At 36.7% G+C, this 19914-nt stretch overlaps 1 protein-coding gene across 1 annotated transcript in view; it reads right to left on the bottom strand.

Annotated features, from left to right (window-relative positions):
- Nucleotides 1–19914, bottom strand: part of LOC143039623 (uncharacterized) — a 485892-nt gene that overhangs the window by 19095 nt on the left and 446883 nt on the right. The window contains exon 9 of the mRNA XM_076209893.1: nt 2707–2891. Coding sequence (XP_076066008.1) covers nt 2707–2891 — 185 coding nt within the window. The remainder of the gene's footprint in view (nt 1–2706; nt 2892–19914) is intronic.

The raw sequence follows: 19914 nt of genomic DNA, 5'->3' as shown, positions 1-19914 counted from the left end.
ATAGATTTTTTTTTATCTATTATTTATCTGTTCATTTCTATTTACTCTTTATTGACTGATTGTTCAGTTTATGTATTATCTATACATATTCTTATTTATTCATTTATCTATTTTGCTTATTTTTGTATTTCCGTATTTAACTATTTATTTATTAATTTATTTAGATATTCATTTAATTAGTATTTGATTAATTTTGGTCTAATACTTATCTATTTATAATAACTTTTTTCATTTATTGATTATTTAATTTAGTTATGTATATATATATATATATATATATATATATATATGTATATATATATATACATATCTATATTACTTTATTTATCTTACTTATTTTCGTATATCTTTATTCAAATATTTTGTTAATTATTTATTCAATATTTGATTAATTTATCTAATATTTATCTATTTATTTACATTTAGTCTTTCTTCATTTATTGATTATTTTGTTCATTTATGTATTATCTATAAATATTCTTATTTATTCATTTACCAATTTTACTTATTTTTGTATTTCCTTACTCATCTATTTATTCATATACTAATTCATCTATTTATTTCTGTATGTACCTGTAACTATCAATTCATTCATTTGCCTAAATACTCATTTATCTATTTACTTAATTATTCACTTATTTATTCATATATCTATGTTTTTTGTGTATGTACTGATTAACTATTCATTTGTATATCTGATAATTAATTTACTTATATATTCGTTTATGTATTTATTTATTTATCTATTTACGGTACGGTGTTTATTAATATATTCATTTATATATTTATTAATCTATTTATTTATCTATCTAATCATTTATTTATTTATCTGTTCATTCATTTGTTTATCTATTCATTTATTTATTTATCTATTTACTCATTTATCTATTTATCTACATATATATTAATCTATTTACTTATTTACTTTTAATCTATTCATTTAAAATTTCATTCTTTATTAATTAATTAATCTATTTATTTATCTGTTATTTATTTATTCATTTATTCATTTATTAGGTTATTCATTCATATATTTACTAACATATGTACTTAACTATATATTACAAAGGATTACAAAGGCTGAACATGCCGACAGGAGACCTTTTGGTCCATAATTAGGTCGGATGCGAAAAAACATTTATTAATGAATAAATAGATAAACATGTGAATAAGAATATAGATACAATGAATGAATAGATAATGATAAATGATAAACAGATAACAATTATTCACAAAACAGAAATGATAATATGGATAATAATAAATCAATAAACAAAATAAAATAAAACAAATAGCAGGCATTACAGTACATTGCAGTTTTTATCTAAATGAATCTTTCAACTTCGAATTATACTACAATGCACTGCCTCTGCAGGAAGTTTATTCCATTCATTAACTACACGGTTGGCAAAGTTGTTTCTATCCATTTCAAAATTAGATCTACTTCCTGACAGTTTGAGACCATTATTTCTTATCTGATTCGCGTCCAATGTGAATATTTCGTCAATTTAAATGTCAATTCCCATTAGAATCTTAAAAGTATGAAATCACCCCTGAGTCTACGCTTTTTTAGGAAAAATAGATCCATATTTGGAATCAGTTTTGTGGCTCGCCGTTGTGCTTTTTCCATTCTGTCAATGTCTTTAATGAGATTCGGTGACCATACGGAAACATCATATTCCAAATGTGGACGAATTGACGATTTGTATAGCTTGTTTATAACAGATGGAGCTTTTAAAAAATAATAATAAAAAAAATCACACAATAATTCCTAGAATCTTATTTGCTTTCTCTAGGGCGGGAATACACTGCTTAGATCATTTGAGATCATTACTGATAATTACGCCGAGATCCTTTCCACTATCCACTTTTGTTAATGAATTTCCAAATAACTTGTAATCGTACTTACTGTTCTTTTTACTAATGTACATAACATTACATTTACTAGGGTTGAATTTCATTACCCACTTTTCAGACCATTGCTGTACTTGATCAAAATCTCCATTTACTTATTTATTCGTTGATCTATTTATTTATTTGTTTATCTTCTACATTGTATTGATAACAGGAATTAAACTAGGTGATCATTAAAAACATAACAAAACCTTTCTTTCGTTTCGTTGATTCCACAAAACTGAATGGGGGGGGGGGAATGTCTCCATGGCACTGACAAGAGGAATAAAAGATAAAAACTCAATATTCTTTTTCCAATCACCAACAAACGTTTTGTCGACCAACTTCCTCAAAGTAGACGAAACGTCGGTAATAAACGTTTCACTCCCGGTCCAAGTTTCCTTTGCCGCGTTTAAAGAAACTTACAAAGGATTACAAAGGCGGAGCATGCCGGCTGGAGACCTTTTGGTCCATAACTAGGTCGGATGTGAACAAATTATAATAATGAAAAATAAGTAAATAAATAATATAAATAACATAAATAATAACAAATAAATAAAAACATAAATAATAATAGATAGATTTAAATAAATGCATAGGTATAGTTAAATACTAAACAAACAGATAAATAGTAAATAATAACAAACTGACATACAACTAATAACAAATATGAATCAAGCAAACAATAACAAACAGACAAACGACACCAAACCAAACAAACAAACAAACAACACAAAAAATAAACGACAGTCATCGCATCGGACACTTAACTTTCAAACCGACAAAGAACAAAAAACCCGGTTCGATACTTACGGATCCGATCGGTTCCTCTTCGCGTCCACAGCGGCCAAGTCTCTGCACTGCATCACGAGGACCTCGAGCTGGCCCTCTTTGTAGTTGTACTGGAGGCCGACTTCAATCTCGCCACGAACTGCTACCGTGCCGTACCGTCCCTCGGCGCCCGTCGAGCACACTGAGGCCATACTCTCGCTCGGGGACTGTTGGAGGACGAGATAAAGGGGGACGGTTAGTGGGTCAAGGGTGACCTGGGTGGGTCGAGGGTGACCTGGGTGGGTCGAGGGTGACCTGGGTGGGTCGAGGGTGACCTGGGTGGGTCGAGGGTGACCTGGGTGGGTCGAGGGTGACTTGGGAGGGTCAAGGGTGACCTGGGAGGGTGATGGGGGGAATGAGGGTGATCATTAGTGTATTAGCGATCTCATGGGATGGTGGATGATGATGGCGATGATGATGATGAGGAGGAGGAGGAGAGAGAAGAGGAGGAGGAGAAAGAGGAGAAGAGAAATAGGGGGAGGAAGAGGGCGCGCTAGCAAAAATAAATATACATAATAAATAAAAAGATAAATAAATAAGATAAGAAAAGAAAGAAAAAAGAAAATTTGCTCACGGCCTGAGAAAAGTTCGGCTCAATGTATGGCAACATCCAACCAGTCGGTGGTGTTGCCATAAAGCGAGGCTAACTTTTCCTAACGATGATACACTTCACAGAGTTTTTTCAAGTTAACACTCGACGACTTTATCCCCCAAAAGAAGCTGTCGCCGAATTGAAAGGGTCTAAGATTTTCCTTAAATACGGTACCGCTCCCAGAACTCCCCTAGACCTCTATCCGGAACTTCCCAGAAATACTCCAGAATTCCACAAAACTCCCCCTGAAAATCTCCCAGAACTCCCCGGAACTACCCGAAACTCACCAAGAACTCCACGGAACTCCCCCAAAAGTCCCCAGAACTCTCAAAAAATCCCTCCAGAACTCCACGGAATTCTCCCAGACTCCCATCCGAAACCCCAGAACTCCCCCAAACCTCCCCCAGAACTCCACGGGATTCCCCCAGAATCTCACCCGAAACTCTCACAGAACTCCCTCAGAACATCCCAGGACACCCCCAGAACTCCACCAGAACACACCGACACTCACCAAAAACTCCACGGAATCCCTCGGAACTCACCAAGAACTCCCAGAAGTCCCCCTAGAACTCTACGGAATTCCCCTAGAATCCCACCTGAACTCCACCGGAGCTCCCTAAAACTCCCCAGAACTCCCTCATAGGTGAAGCGTCCACGGCAGGAGGAGCTGAGTGACGCAAGTGGGCACCGTAAAGAAACTTCAGATTAATTTCGACAAATGGAAACAGAAACGGGGCTCCATGAGCACATTCAACCTCGTATGGGTCGATACCAAACACTTTAATGATTCCGATTCGAGTTCCGATACTACTCTATACTTCCGATTCCGATAAATGATTACCAAATGTACTTTGTTCATCAAGTATTTGTTTCCGAAACCAACTGCAGGACCTGAAAATAATGATGAATTATTTTAGATGATTGCAAGTATCGAAATTGGAAGTTTAGAGAAGTATCGGAACTAGTATCGGAAGTTTATAGCAGTATCGGCACTGGTATCGGAAGTTTACAGGAGTATCGGAACTAGTATCGAAAGTTTAGGGTAGTATCGGAACTGGTATCGGAAGTTTATGGCAATATCGGAACTGGTATCGGAAGTTTCGGACAGTATCGGAACTAATATCGGAATCGTTAGAAAAATTGTATGGGCCTATGACTATCCCCGTATATTACAATTAGATACATACAGATGATAGCGTCTTACCCTTTCACGCTAGAAGTCCGAGATCGCACCCCGTTCACACTGTGGAAACCTTACTAACACCCCCAGTCGTTACTGTCTTCCTTGAGCAAAGGGATGAGTATGTGGTTTTGTTAAGTTACACTATTACCCACTCACCAGACTATACGAACTCTGAGCTCATTCGCGAGATTATTAGCTGACGATCACGAGTCACACACGTGGTCCAGGACCATAATAAATCAAACACACACACACACACACGCACACATACACACACACACACACACACACACACACACACACACACACACACACACACACACACACACACACGCACACATACACACACACACACACACACACACACACATACGCGAGCACATGTAAATACAAACATACCATTACTGCTAAACAGACAAGCACACATGCCAACACACGCGCGCACATACACACACACACACGCGCGCACATACACACACACACACACACACACACACACACACGACTCGGTGGCGCAGTTGGTAGAGCATTGGACTGGGAAGTACGGTGGTGCTCGCAGTACATGGTTCAAATCCTGCCCAGGGCCGAAATTATTTCGGTATCGCTGCGCTTCGGGTCGTTACTCTGACTCTCGTGGGCGGGGAGTTAGGGGTGTGTGTGTGTGAAAGGTCATAGCATTACCCATAGATCGGTCATACGAGCTCTGAGCTCTCTTCCGGGAGGGAAATAGCTGTCGATCACGAGTCCAACACGTGATCCAAAGACCAAGGTGAATACACACACACACATATGCACGCATATGCTCTCACATAACCTCATATTGTTTGTAATGGAAGAGGAGGAATGGACAGTACTGCTAACCACATTTGGGGAGAAATAAGAGAAAAAATAAAACAGGTATGAGAGAAAATCGGATGAGAAATAATCAAGAGCAAGATTGCACAAGAATGAAGAGAAAAAGAGAGAAGAGGGCAACCGCAAAAAAAAAAAGAAAAAAAAAAAAAAAAAAATGGAGCCAAGACACTACCGAATGCAAGAATGAAGGAGACTGCAAGAGACCATAAGACCCACACTAGGCAGTTCCATGTCGTCCATGACCACTTGTCATTCCCATACACTAACCTCTTAAAACAGTCGATAGTTTCAGTGCTCACTAACTACATGGTTACTAAGTCTATTCCATTCGTTAACAACCCTATTAGTAAACCAATTCTTACCTATTTCCTTCTTAAATCTAAACCAATCCAATTCAATCCCATTACTGAGAGTCTTGTCCTGTTGTCTTAATGTGATGACCTTGTCTGCATCACCCTTGTTAAAGCCCTTGACCCATTTGAACACCTCTATTAGATCACCCCGCATTCCTCGTCTTTCCAAAAGAGTAGATAAACGTCATCAGAGTCAAGGTTTGGCTGGAGAGCACAGTGGATCCAATGCTATTGTATCAGAGTCAGTTATGGCCACTGGGATATGTGATATGGGAAACGGTGTAAATTATATATATATATATATATATATATATATATATATATATATATGTATATATATATATGCGTAAGTAACCACTAGGAAAAGTAAACTAACGAAGAAGAGCGCTTTCGTATAATTACATCTTCAGTGCAGATACAAAGAAGGAATTATAAAATGAAGAAACAAGGTACAGAATATATGACTGAGTGAGACATAGTGAAGAGGGCATTCGGAGAGGTAGTGGAAGAAATACACGTGACGGACGTTTGAACCGTCCTGGTAACCAACAAGTATGGGACAACTGCTCATAATTTATATTACACTATATATATATATATATATATATATATATATATATATATATATATATATATATATATATATATATATATATATACGTGTGCGTGCGCGCGCGCGCGCGCGCGTGTGTGTGTGCAATAAAAATAGAGACTTGTTGCAGGAGTGACGTGGCAGAGGTTAGCACGGTCGTGTGAATCATGGAGTGCTATGAAGGAGGCCTTTGTTCAGCAATGGACACAGGATGGCTGATTTGATTTGATTGGTTGACTATTTTTTACGTTTTACTTTTGTACATTGGAACTGCCTAGTGTAGGCCTTGTGGTCTCTTGCATACTCCTCCATTCTTATGTTCTTGCGTTTGAAAATTGGAACTGTCTAGTGTATGGCTTATGGTCTCTTACATTCTCCTCCATTCTTATGTTTGTTTATTGGAACTGCCTAGTGTAGGTCTTATGGTCTCTTGCAGTCTTCTCCATTCTTATGTTCTTTTGTTTGTACATTGGAACTGTCTAGTGTAGGCCTTATGGTCTCTTGCAGTCTCCTCCATTCTTATATTATGTTTGTACATTGGAACTACTTAGTGTAGGCTTTATGGTCTCTTGTATTCTTCTCCAGTCTCATGTTCTTACATTTGTACATTGGAACTGCCTAGTGTAGGACATATGGTCTCTTGCAGTCTCCTCTATTCTTGTGTTCTTTTGTTTATACATTGGAACTGCCTAGTGTAGGCCTTATGGTCTCTTTCAGTCTCCTCCATTCTTATGTTCTTATATTTGTACATTGGAACTGCCTAGTGTAGGCTTTATGGTATCTTGTAGTCTCCTCCATTCTTATGTTATGTTTGTACATTGGAACTACTTAGTGTAGTCTTTATGGTCTCTTGTATTCTCCTCCAGTCTCATGTTCTTACATTTGTACATTGGAACTGCCTAGTGTAGGACATATGGTCTCTTGCAGTCTCCTCCATTCTTGTGTTCTTTTGTTTATACATTGGAACTGCCTAGTGTAGGCCTTATGGTCTCTTGCAGTCTCTTCCATTCTTAAGTTCTTATATTTGTACATTGGAACTGCCTAGTGTAGGTCTTATGGTCTCTTGCAGTCTCCTCCATTCTTATGTTCTTATGCTTCTTTATTGGAACTGTCTAGTGTAGGCCATATGGTCTCTTGCAGTCTCCTCCATTCTTAAGTTCCTATGTTTGTACGTTGGGACTGCCTAGTGTAGGCCATATGGTCTCTTGCATTCTCCTCCATTCTTAAGTTCTTATGTTTGTACATTGGAACTGCCTAGTGTAGGCCTTATGGTCTCTTTCAGTCTCCTCCATTCTTAAGTTCTTATGTTTATCCATTGGAACTGCCAAGTGTAGGCCTTATGGTCTTTTGTAGTCTCTTCCATTCTCATGTTCTTATGTTTGTACATTGGAACTGCCTAGTGTAGGCATTATGGTCTCTTGCAGTTTCCTCTATCCTTATGTTCTTATGTTTGTAAACTGGAACTGCCTAGTGTAGGCCTTATGTTCTCTTGCATTCTCCTCCATTCTTATGTTATATTTGTACATTGGAACTACCTAGTGTAGGCCTTATGGTCTCTTGCAGTCTCCTCTATTCATAAGTTCTTATGTTTGTACACAGTACATGTATCGCCCCTCTCTCTTCTTTCTTCCAGTATTAGGCATTTCAGGTTCTCCAAGCCATCTGGATTTGACGTCCATCTTGTTTCTTGTTGCTCGTTACCTTCAGTTTTCTTTCATCTTTCTTGTCATTCAGGCTCCAGAATGCCGCTTCAGCATGATCTATGCTTGATGTCATGCAGTGAATGATAAGCAAATAAGTCGTATCTCTCTGTTCAAAGGTAATTTTCACACTTGACTGCCATGCAAACGTTTGGCTTGTTGTGTTACTTGTTTGTCCTTCAATGGGTTGGGGGGGGGGGGCTAGTGTGCAGGTAATTATACCTAGATCTCTCTCCCGATATCTCTTCCCCTCTCTCTCTCTCTCTCTTTCTCTCTCTCTCTCTCTCTGTTTTCTTTTCTCCGTTTGTTTCCATTTTCCACCAATCCACCTTACCACAGTTGAAGTCTCCGATCATCATTAATTTCAAGTGATTTATTATCCTCTTTTTATGTATGTCTTCAATTTCCTCTGTGGTGCACCGTGTGTGTGTGTTTATGTGTTTATGTGTGAGTGTGTGTGTGTTTATGTGTGTGTGTGATTCACCTTGGTCTTTTTTTCACCTTGGTCTTTAGATCACGTGTTGGACTCGTGTTCGACCGCTATTTCCCTCCCGGCAGAGCTCAGAGCTCGTATGACCGATCTATGGGTAATACTGTGACCTCACACGCACACACACCCCCAACTCCCCGCCCACGAGAGTTGGAGTAACGACTCGAAACGAAGTGTGTGTGTGTGTGTGTGTGTGTGTGTGTGTGTGTGTGTGTGTGTGTGTGTGTGTGTGTGTGTGTGTGTGTGTGTGTGTGTGTATGTGTACATTCTTTACACTTGTCTTATTGCATATGTTTTGTATTCACAATATATCTCCCAGATGCTCATTCAAATTGTCCATGATACCATTTATTTATTTATTTGTTTATGTTTACTTATTCATTTATGTAGTTACTCATCACTTATCTATTTATGAAATAATTCATTCATTCATTCATTTACTTATGAATTTCTTTATCTATCTGTCTATTCGTTTATTTATTCATTTATCTATTCATTCACTTATTTTCATCCATGTTACACACTTTTTATGTTCCCTTGTTTTGCCTACTGACGATGGGGGACAGTGTTTTTTTTTTACATATATTTACATATATAATATAATTATGTGACCCTCTCCCGTCTTTCCTCCAACGTTGGTAGTCCCTCAGTCTCCCATCTTTATTGCTATATCAGTCCTTGTTCATAAAAACATATGAACATAAGAAGGGGGGAGATTGTAAGAGGCCATAAAGCCTACACTAGGTAGTTCTATGCCCATTACTCGCACCCCATCAATAAAGTTATGTTATCTTCTCTTAAACAACTGATAGTTTCAGAGCTCACTACATGGTTACTAAGTCTATTCCATTTGTTAACAACTCTGTAAACAAGGTCTTGTCTATTTCCTTATCTAAATCCAAGTTCGTCTGATTTAAATCCATTATTATGACTTCTGCCCTGCTGCCTTCATATTAAATTATTGTAAAATCTGAACTCATTTTTTGATCATCTGAATTTCATTATGTCTATTCATTCTGTGTTTTCTATGAGGTAATTAGCATGAGACTGTATTTGAGGATAAATTTTTTTTGTAAACTACGTTCCATTCTCTGCGGGATTTAGACTTTTTAAACATATTCTAAAGATGGCGGCACGCTAGGCATTTCTCGCTAGCATGCTACTTGCATTTGCTACTTAGTTTGTGTAGAAACGACTTTGGTGACGATTTTTTTGTTTTTCGAATTTCCAAATGTCAAATTAGGTCTCGCGTCATAGTGTGGGAAGCTTAAAGACGAACTAATATAATTTAAATCTAGAATACGAATGTTAGACACTTTGTTGAGATGTTCTTACTGAAGTCTAGAATATTGTAACCGAAGTCGTTTCTACTCAAACCAAATAGCAAAAGCAAGTAGCACGCTAGCCTAGTGTGCCACCACCTTTAGTTAGAATTCATGTACTGAGGAACTCATTCATCATGCTTTCATCCATTGCTTTGAAAATATTTTTATATGGTCTCAAAAAATCTTGCTAAAATTACTTTAATCTTTTTTTTTTTTTTTAATCAATTCCTGATTCCTCTCCCAAAGGCCCGGTTGGCTCAGTGGTAACGCGTTTGTCCATTGTTCACTTTGCCTGGTGCCTTGATCAGACAACACACACAAAGCCAACGTGTCTAATATTCGTCTAGATTTAACTTCTCTGAATTCGTCCTTCAGCTTCTCAAAATATGACGCAAAGGTGATTTGACATTTGGAGATTAGAAAAATAAAAAAATATAGCCTAAGTCATTTCTACTCAAACGAACGCTCTAGAGTCGTGATAGTGTGACAGGATTCATGAAGCACTTAGTGAGATACAATCTGCATTAAGCTGACTTTCCTATGTTACAGTTGCAAGGAATCCCGTTTTCTTTTTCTCTCGTTTTCTATCGCACGGGATGTATTGGCATTAAATGACTTTTCCCATCCCTGACTCCGTGTTTTAATTATTTTATTGATTTTAATTACTTCTCACAGGAAGTCAATAAACGAGGTGAGGAGGAGAGCGGGATTGGAAAAGGAGATCACAGATAAGACTGATGAAATATTATTGTGATGGTTTAGAGACATGGAGGAAATGAGTGATGAAAGATTAGTAAAAGAAGTGTGGAAGGCAGAGGTGGATAGTGTGAACATGAAGAGACGACCGAGGATGAGATGGATGGATGGGGTCAAGGGGCGTTCAGCAAGAGGGGAATGTCTGTTGAGTAAGGAAGGGAGAAGGGAGGAGATAGGGACGAGTGGAGAGTGACTGTGTATAGATGACACTGTTATGCAAGGAAGGGAGGGGGAGGGGGAGGGGGAGGGGGGGAGGGAGTGCTTATGTGAATGATAATTTGACGCAGCCCGAAGGAATCTCTCCTTGTCTTCTCCTTTTCTGCATGAGGGGAAGGAGAGGGGGGGGGGGGTTCGCCGATTAAGTAAAGCGGCCATACTTGCTAGATTGCTTCTAACCTAGGGCAGTGGGGGTGATGCAGGGATGACCCGTCATCCATGAGGAGCTAAGATGAGAGGGGGAGAGGGTGATGGAGGGGAGGGGAGTGGAGTGGGTGGGAGTGGGTACTGATCCTTTTTGACTAGGCTACCTCCCTCATAAGGGGGAAAAAGCTCTTGGTATTTAGATAGAATAGAATTAATTTTATTGATTATTTCATTATTCATTTAATTATTTATTGATTATATTTTCTACTATTTCATTACCGTTGGTGGTGTAATGGGAATGTCCTCGCATTCACTTAGTCGTGGGTTCGAATCCCGCACTTCTCTTCGATTCCCAACAATACTGTTTGTTACCTGCCCCAACATTCCCTAAAGCGTATGTACATAGGGCAAAGGTGACGGCTCCGGCCGCAACTACTCAGCACTTCCTGGCGTAGACACCATTTCGAGCTCACTTACACCAGGAGCCATTCAGCAGTGAGGCCCTGTTCACACTAGCGGTTTGAATCGCGCAGAAACCGCGGCGGTACCGCAGAGTCAAGGAAAAACTGTGCGGTTGTGTGTGAACGCCTCAATTGAGTTATACTATAACTGAACCGCCGCGGTTCAAAACACAGCAGTTCAAACAGCCAGTGTGAACAGGGCCTGACGGAAACAGTCACCTTTGCCCTAAGTACTCGTACCGCCAGGACAGACGACAATCGCTCGAACCTTTGTAGTTGTCCTAAGCCTGTGTCCTTACTGGATTTCCTTTTTTTTTTTTTTTTCTTGCTACCTCGTTTCTGAGCTTCCAAAAGAAACTCTTGCTAGATACTTAGTCAAAGGCCTTTTCGAAATCCAAATAGAGACACGTGACGCTCCAGTGAATAATAATATAATCAATTCAGGCGTATTTTTGTTTTTAAAGGTAATTTGCACATTTGGCTCACTGTGTCACTTGTTTGTCCTTCGGGTTGTCTAGTGTGCAGATAATTATGCCCAGATCTCTCTCTCTCTCTCTCTCTCTCTCTCTCTCTCTCTCTTCTCTATTTTCTTCTCTCATTCACAATCGTTTGTCATCAAATTGACATTAAAATCTTTATTTACTTTGAGTGTGTGTGCGTGTGTGTGTGTGTGTGTGATTTACTTGGCTTTGGATCACTTGTTGGACTCGTGATCGACAGCTATTTCCCTCCCGGAAGAGAGCTCAGAGCTCGTATGACCGATCTATGGGTAATGCTATGAGTGTGTGTGTGTGTGTGTGTGTGTGTGTGTGTGTGTGTGTGTGTGTGTGTGTGTGTGTGTGTATGTGTGTGTGAAAGGACTAGCGTTGAGCGTCTAGCTAGAAAGGGACATTCTTAGTACTCGTACCTCCAGGCCATAAGGTCTCCCATACTTGGCACTAGAATTTCATGACTTCATCCAACTTACGTACGGCAAAGTTCCTTAACCCATGAACAGCGAGAACCTTTATACATTCTATTCTGGCTGCCGTTAGGTGATTTTATTCAGCTGAGGAGAAACTCAACCCTCAACCCCTTTAAAGTTGAACTTCTCTCAATTAGTGAGTGAAGAGCGAGGACCTTCCTCATCTATTTTATTCTAGTTGTCGCCAGACGATTTTAATCATACATTGAGGGGTCTTGCAGTAATGAAGAGGTTAAAGGGAGATTGTTACATGTGTTGATAGAGACCCTTTTGTTATATATATATATATATATATATATATATATATATATATATATATATATATATATATATATATATATACATATATATATACATATATATATATATATATATATATATATATATATATATATATATATATATATATATTTTCCTGTGGTTATTTTGCATTTTTTGTATCACGGTGATGTGATTGCTTGCAGCATATATATATATATATATATATATATATATATATATATATATATATATATATATATATATATATATATATATATGATAATAAAACAACAGGGCAGGACTCACAGTAATGGGTACAAAGTGGACAAATTTAGATTTAAGAGGGAAATAGACAAGAATTGGTTTACTAATAGGGTGGTCGATGAATGGAATAAACTTAGTAACCATGTAGTAAGCGCTGAAACTATCAGTTGTTTTAAGAAACGATTAGACAACTTTATGGATGGGGATGACATGTGGTGATGGATACGGAGCTGCATTGTGTAGGACTTATGGTCTCTTGCAGTCTCCTTTTTATTCTTGTGTTCTTATATATATACATATATATGCGTAAGTAACCACTAGGAAAAGTAAACTAACTAAGCAGAGCGCTTTCGTATAATTACATCTTCAGTGCAGATACAAAGAAGGATGTAATTATACGAAAGCGCTCTGCTTCGTTAGTTTACTTTTCCTATTGGTTATTTACGCATTTGTGAACACACGTTCCTAATGTTTTATTGCATATATATATATAATATGATATATATACATATATGTATATATAATATATATATATATAATACACATATACATATGTTTATAAAATATGTATACATAATATATATATATATGTATATATATATATATATATATATATATATATATATATATCACCCTTTTCTACAGTGGGGTACTTTTCTTATCCCTCCAGGCCGCCGCCTATTTCATTCAGCTGGTGACACTCCTTCACAAGAATGAAGGAGACTGCAAGGGACCATAAAGCCTACACTAGGAAGTTCCATGTCCATTACCACCTGTCATCCCAATCCATAAAGCTACCTAATCTTCTCCTAAAATAACCCATTGTTTCAGCGTTCAGTTGCTTCAGCATGTGTTTCTAACTCCTTCTATCTAGAAAACTTATTTCTCTATTTACTTTCTTTTATCTGTATTTTCCCGAAGATTCACCATAGTCTTGGGTGACGTGCTGGACTCGTGATCGACAACTATTTCCCTCCCGGAAGAGCTCAGAGCTCATATATGACCAATCCATGGGTAACACTGTGACCTTACACGTATACACACACCCAACCCCTCGCCCACGAGAGTTGGAGTAACGAATCGCAGCGCAGCGATACTTAAATTATTTCAGCCCTGGGTGGGAATCGAACTCGGACAGCTGTAGCAGCTGTTACGGACGTTCCCACTGCGCCATCCAGTCACGTGTGTGTGTGTGTGTGTGCTTATTCTTACGCAAACAAAAGGATTAAGAAGCTCCGTCAGTGGGACTCGAACCTTTTGTATGTGCGATCGCTTACCACAAAGCATGGACGTTACCATTGTACTAAACTTGACTGTACAAAAGGAATGATTTGGTAGCAGACCTAATCATTTTCCGACAGTGCTTAGTTTAGTATAGTATGTACATATATACATGCATACACACTTGCACACACATATGAACATATGTTCACACGCACATATACACCCAAACACACACACACGCACAGAAACATACACACACACACGTACATACATAAACATGCACACACACAAACATATACACACATACACACAGACGTACATACCTACACGTACACACGCACACAAACATACATACACATACACACACACTCGACCTATTCAATATAAATGCATGTTAAATTTGATAAGCTTGCAAACATGTATTCATATTGAACTACTAACTCATGCCTAAGAATAAAACGAAAAAATCTTATCTCTTATAATTTATTTAAAAATAAATAAAAGTAAAGAAAAATAAAGTGTTTAATCAAATAAACATGTTAGGCCCAGAGTGACGTCACTCAGCTTTAGGGTCCCCTGCAGGATTGCCGGGCTATCCACTGGATGGACGATGCAGCCCCTGTGCCTCAGCTTGGCTGGTCTTAACTAGATCAAAATAACAAGGGGGACTTACGAAGTTATTATTTTTATTGTCATTATCATTATCCCATCGTTATTATCATTATCAACATTATCATCATTATTATTATTATCATTATTATTTTATCATCATCATCATCATTATTATTATTATTATTTTCATCATTGCTATTACTATCATCATTATAGATATTATTATCTTTAGCATTATTACTTTTATTATTATCATTAATATCATTATCATCACTATCATCATCATTATTATTATTACTATTATTATTATTATTATAATTGTTATTATTAATACTATCATCATTATAACTCTTATTATTCTTATTCTTAGTATCAATATTATCATTATTACTATTATTATTATTATTATTATCATTGTTATCATTATTATTACTATTATTATGATCATCATTATTATCATCACTAATATTATTGATTTCATATAGCTTCCACTGGCTCTCTCTCTCTCTCTCTCTTATCACTGTATATCTTTCTGTTATCTGTCCTCACAAATTGTCCACAGAGAAAGAAGCGCTGCTAAAGTCGAGCCCATAACAACATAAGGAACATTCCGTTTTCTTTTATGTGTGGGTTCCCTCCTATTACTACATCGCATAGTTGGGTCACGTTTTTCTCGGTACGATTATCGTTCAACGATTATCGTTCATGGCACAACGATGATCGTCAAGCACTCATTCTTTGTTTTTAGCGTTTCTAGCGGAAGTCGCTCGATACAAAACCGCTCCATTATTCAAAAATAAGGAATTTGTGCTCTAGATAATCGTTGGAACATAATCGTTGAGTCACGAACGATCATCGTTGAATGATAATCGTACCGAGAAAAAACGAATATTTAAGTAATGTGTAATTACAGTATTTTTTGTTGGTATATGTTAGTTTTGTGTTAATTTAACTCGTGTAGGCTAAGGTTTACTGGGTAAATTGGTTATAATTTTTTTCTCGTGTTTATATTGAGCCTACTTACCATTTTTGCTTTTTATTATTATTTTCTTAATTAACTTGTAATAATGTTTCTCTGTCATTCTACTTTGTAGATTATACAGCTGTGTGCAGACATATTTGCCTATTTGGTAAAAAAAAAAAAAAAATAAAAAAAAAAAAAAAAAAAAAGGAATTGACTTCTGTAATCCACTCGGATTGCCATTTTCACTTCTTCATCCATCCTTCATCCACTCCCCGCAATCCATCTCCGACTCCAACAAGAGAAATGGGATTTTCTTATGACATCCAGTGCGGTGCTTTATCATGTGTTCTCTTGAGGTCCATGTACGTACACGGCATGCTAGGCATTTCTCGCTAGCATGCTACTTGCTTTTGCTACTTGGTTTGAGTAGTTTCTCGCTAGCATGCTACTTGCTTTTGCTATTTCGTTTGAGTAGTTTCTCGCTAGCATGCTACTTGCTTTTGCTACTTCGTTTGAGTAGTTTCTCGCTAGCATGCTACTTGCTTTTGCTACTTCGTTTGAGTAGTTTCTCGCTAGCATGCTACTTGCTTTTGCTACTTGGTTTGAGTAGTTTCTCGCTAGCATGCTACTTGCTTTTGCTACTTGGTTTGAGTAGTTTCTCGCTAGCATGCTACTTGCATTTGCTACTTCGTTTGAATAGTTTCTCACTAGTTTGCTACTTGCTTTTGCTACTTGGTTTGAGTAGAAACGACTTCGGTTACGATTTTCTTTTTTCTTCTCAAATTTCTAAATTTGTCAAATTACTCCTGATGACGTCATAGAGTGAGAAGCTGAGTGACGAACCAAGATAGGTTAAACCTAGAATACGAATGTTAGACACATTTTAGAGATGTTCTTACGGTAGTCTAGAATACTGTAACCCAAATCGTTTCTAGTAAAACTATCAAAAGCAAGTAGCATGCTAGGCTAGTGTGCCGTCACATATAAAGCATTCCTGTGAAATTGGAAATCCAAGTATTTAAGTCACAATTATTTTATTTTTCTATTTATCTATTTATTTGTGTAGTTATTTCTTTATGTTTATTTGATCTATTTATAGTATTTTTCTTTTGTATTACTTCCAGCTTATGTTAACATATATATAATTAGTTCCTTTTATTTTTTATTTGTTTTATTTTATTTTTTCTATTCCCTTTCCAAAATTCTCCGTTTTTGAATCCCTACATTATTTGTATATTCGATCGCTTTTATGTCATGTATGTCTTCCATATCAAGTTCTATATTCTATATATCTATAATATCATAATATAGAGCTGAAGGAGACTGCAAGAGACCATATGGCCTACAGTAGGCAGTTCCATGTCCATTACCACCCGTTAACCCTATCCATAAAATGAACGATAGTTTCAGCGCTCACTACATGGTTACCAAGTCCCAATGGAGGAGACTACAGGAGACCATAAGGCCTACACTAGGCAGTTCCATGTCCATTACCATCCCCATCCATAAAGTTATATAACCTTTTCTTAAAACAAACGACGATACAGCGCTCACTATATCATCACCAAGTCAAATAAGACCATAAGAGTGGAGGGGGTTACAAGAGACCATAAGGCCTACATTAGGTAGTTCCATGTCCATTACCACCTGTCATCCGCGTCCATAAAGTTGTCTAACCGTTTCTTAAAACAACCGATAGTTTTAGCGTTCTCTAGATGGTTACTAGGCCTATTTGTTTATTTGATTGTTTATTGTTTTTCTCAAAAATTCTCACTGAGGTGTTCTTTCATTTGGCAAAAAGCCTCTCTCTCTCTCTCTCTCTCTCTCTTTCTCTCTCTCTCTTTCTCTCTCTCTTCACCTCCTTGCGTCTATTTCTAAAAACTCTTGTTACGTTGGTGTAGTTTCTGTCTTTTCTTTAGTTCTCAAGAGCCCTTTATTCTAATTCGTTTATCTTTATGTTTCTAATAAGAACACAAGAATGCAGGAGGCTGAAAGAGACCATAAGGCCTACACTAGGGAGTTCCATGTCCATATGTCTTTTTAATTAATTCCCGAAAGGTATTTATGTTTTTTTATTATTATTATCATAACTCGGTGCAATTTTATTTTTATTTTATTTTATTTTATTTATCTTATTTTATTTTTCCCCTTCTGTAGGAAATAAACATAAATGTTCCCATTTGATATCCCCTTTGTTTGCAGGAGTGACGTGGCAGAGGATGGCGCGGTCGTGTGAATCATGGAATGCTATAAAGGAGGCCTTTGTTCACCAATGGACTCAGGATGGCTGATTTGATTGATTGATTGATTGATTGATTTTATATATATATATATATATATATATATATATATATATATATATATATATATATATATAGTATCATGAGATTGTGGTTTTGCTCAAGTCTTCTGTTATCTGATTTGTGTATTTCAATGTGACCTCTAATACAGTTTTTTTTAATGGTGCATATAATGTACTGATTCAATGTATCCTATCTGGTTCATGTAGTTTTCACTCTATGTTTCATCATCATTATTATCATCACCACCACAACCATCATCACCATCATCATTATCATCATCACCACCACCATCATCATCACCACTACCACAACCACCACCATCATCATCATCACCACCACCATCATCATCACCACTACCACAACCACCACCATCATCATCATCACCACTACCACAACTACTATCATCATCATCACCACCACCATTATCATCATCATCATCACCACCATCACCACTACCATAACCACCACCACCACCACCACCATCATCATCATCATCACCACCATCATCATCACCACTACCACAACACCACCACCATCATCATCATCATCATCATCACCACTACCACCACCACCACCATCACAACCATGATCACCACCTCCATCATCGTTATTATATTATCATCACGATGTTTATTATGAAATTATCCACTAATATCATTCTTACGTAATGTATTTGTTATTTGTCGAAAGTACAACTTTGTTTCTTTGCTCCATTAGACGTTTGTCGGTCTGTCTGTCTGTAACGTTGACACGCGTGAACGTTTTGGCCTCTTAAATTGCTTTGATCATAACCAAACTAGGTCACCTTATAAAGATGATTCCGATCTAGGTCAAAGGTCAAAGGTCACAATGACGTAGGATATGATTTTCATTCGTCTTTTTTTACGTCAAAATGTTTGTTCGTTACGTTAATCTGAGAAACGTTTATGAACGTTTTATAAACGGGTTAGTAAAGCATATTTTCTCTTATGCTTCCTGATATTTTAATGTGTCATGTAGCAGCATATGCTGAAACTCTTAGATGCTTTCGACTAATGCTCTCGCAATTTGATTTCCTCTATATGCTTTCTTTATTTCATCCTTCTTATGCATAATCCTATGTATCATGTATATATATATATATATATATATATATATATATATATATATATATATATATATATATATATCGCTCATTCATTTCAACACTGACATAACTCAAAAAATGCTACTTTTCAGGAGAAGCAAAATAAACTTTTAATTATGTAATACAGTCTCCCATGGAACTTTTAAACGAGGTATTTGGCAATGAATTTTTATTTCATGATTAAATGTAGTACATGACATCTCATATTAAAAGATACATTTATTATAAACATGCTTTGTGTCTATTTGAAAAATAAATTTGGAATTATGACGTTATTGACTTGAGCGACATCTAGCGGCCAGTTTTGCTACTAAAGTTATGGCGTTCTTACCACAAATGAATATAGAAAATGGCAAATTCAGTGGTAGAAATTACTCAAAATCTTCAATTTTTGAGTTATGTCATTGTTGAAATGAATGAGCGATATATTCTTATTTTATTCTGTTGAATATATTTTTATATTGATTTGTTCTATTCTTATATATAGACTATCCATTTCAGTTTCTGATATATATTTTCTTATATTTTTATTGCTGATTTTGTTGCATTTTTTATTCATTTATCTTTTATCATTTGACAATGTTTTCGTCTTTCATTTAGTAAACAAGAAAACATATTTATATTTCTGTGCCTCTTTATATTATTTGTTTTTGCTAATTTTCATTTTTACATTTTACGTTTTTTCGTATGTTTGTCATATCTTGTATGATACTTTTTTGTTACTTTTCAAATAAAAGATTTATTCTAATAGACAATTGTATGGAAATATGCTCTACCAGAGGGACTCGAACCCTGAAACACG

Source organism: Oratosquilla oratoria, chromosome 26 (genome assembly GCF_046742065.1).
Source record: "Oratosquilla oratoria isolate Oo_2021 chromosome 26, ASM4674206v1, whole genome shotgun sequence".
In the NCBI taxonomy this organism is placed as follows: domain Eukaryota; kingdom Metazoa; phylum Arthropoda; class Malacostraca; order Stomatopoda; family Squillidae; genus Oratosquilla; species Oratosquilla oratoria.
This window is presented reverse-complemented; position numbering and strand designations above follow the sequence as displayed.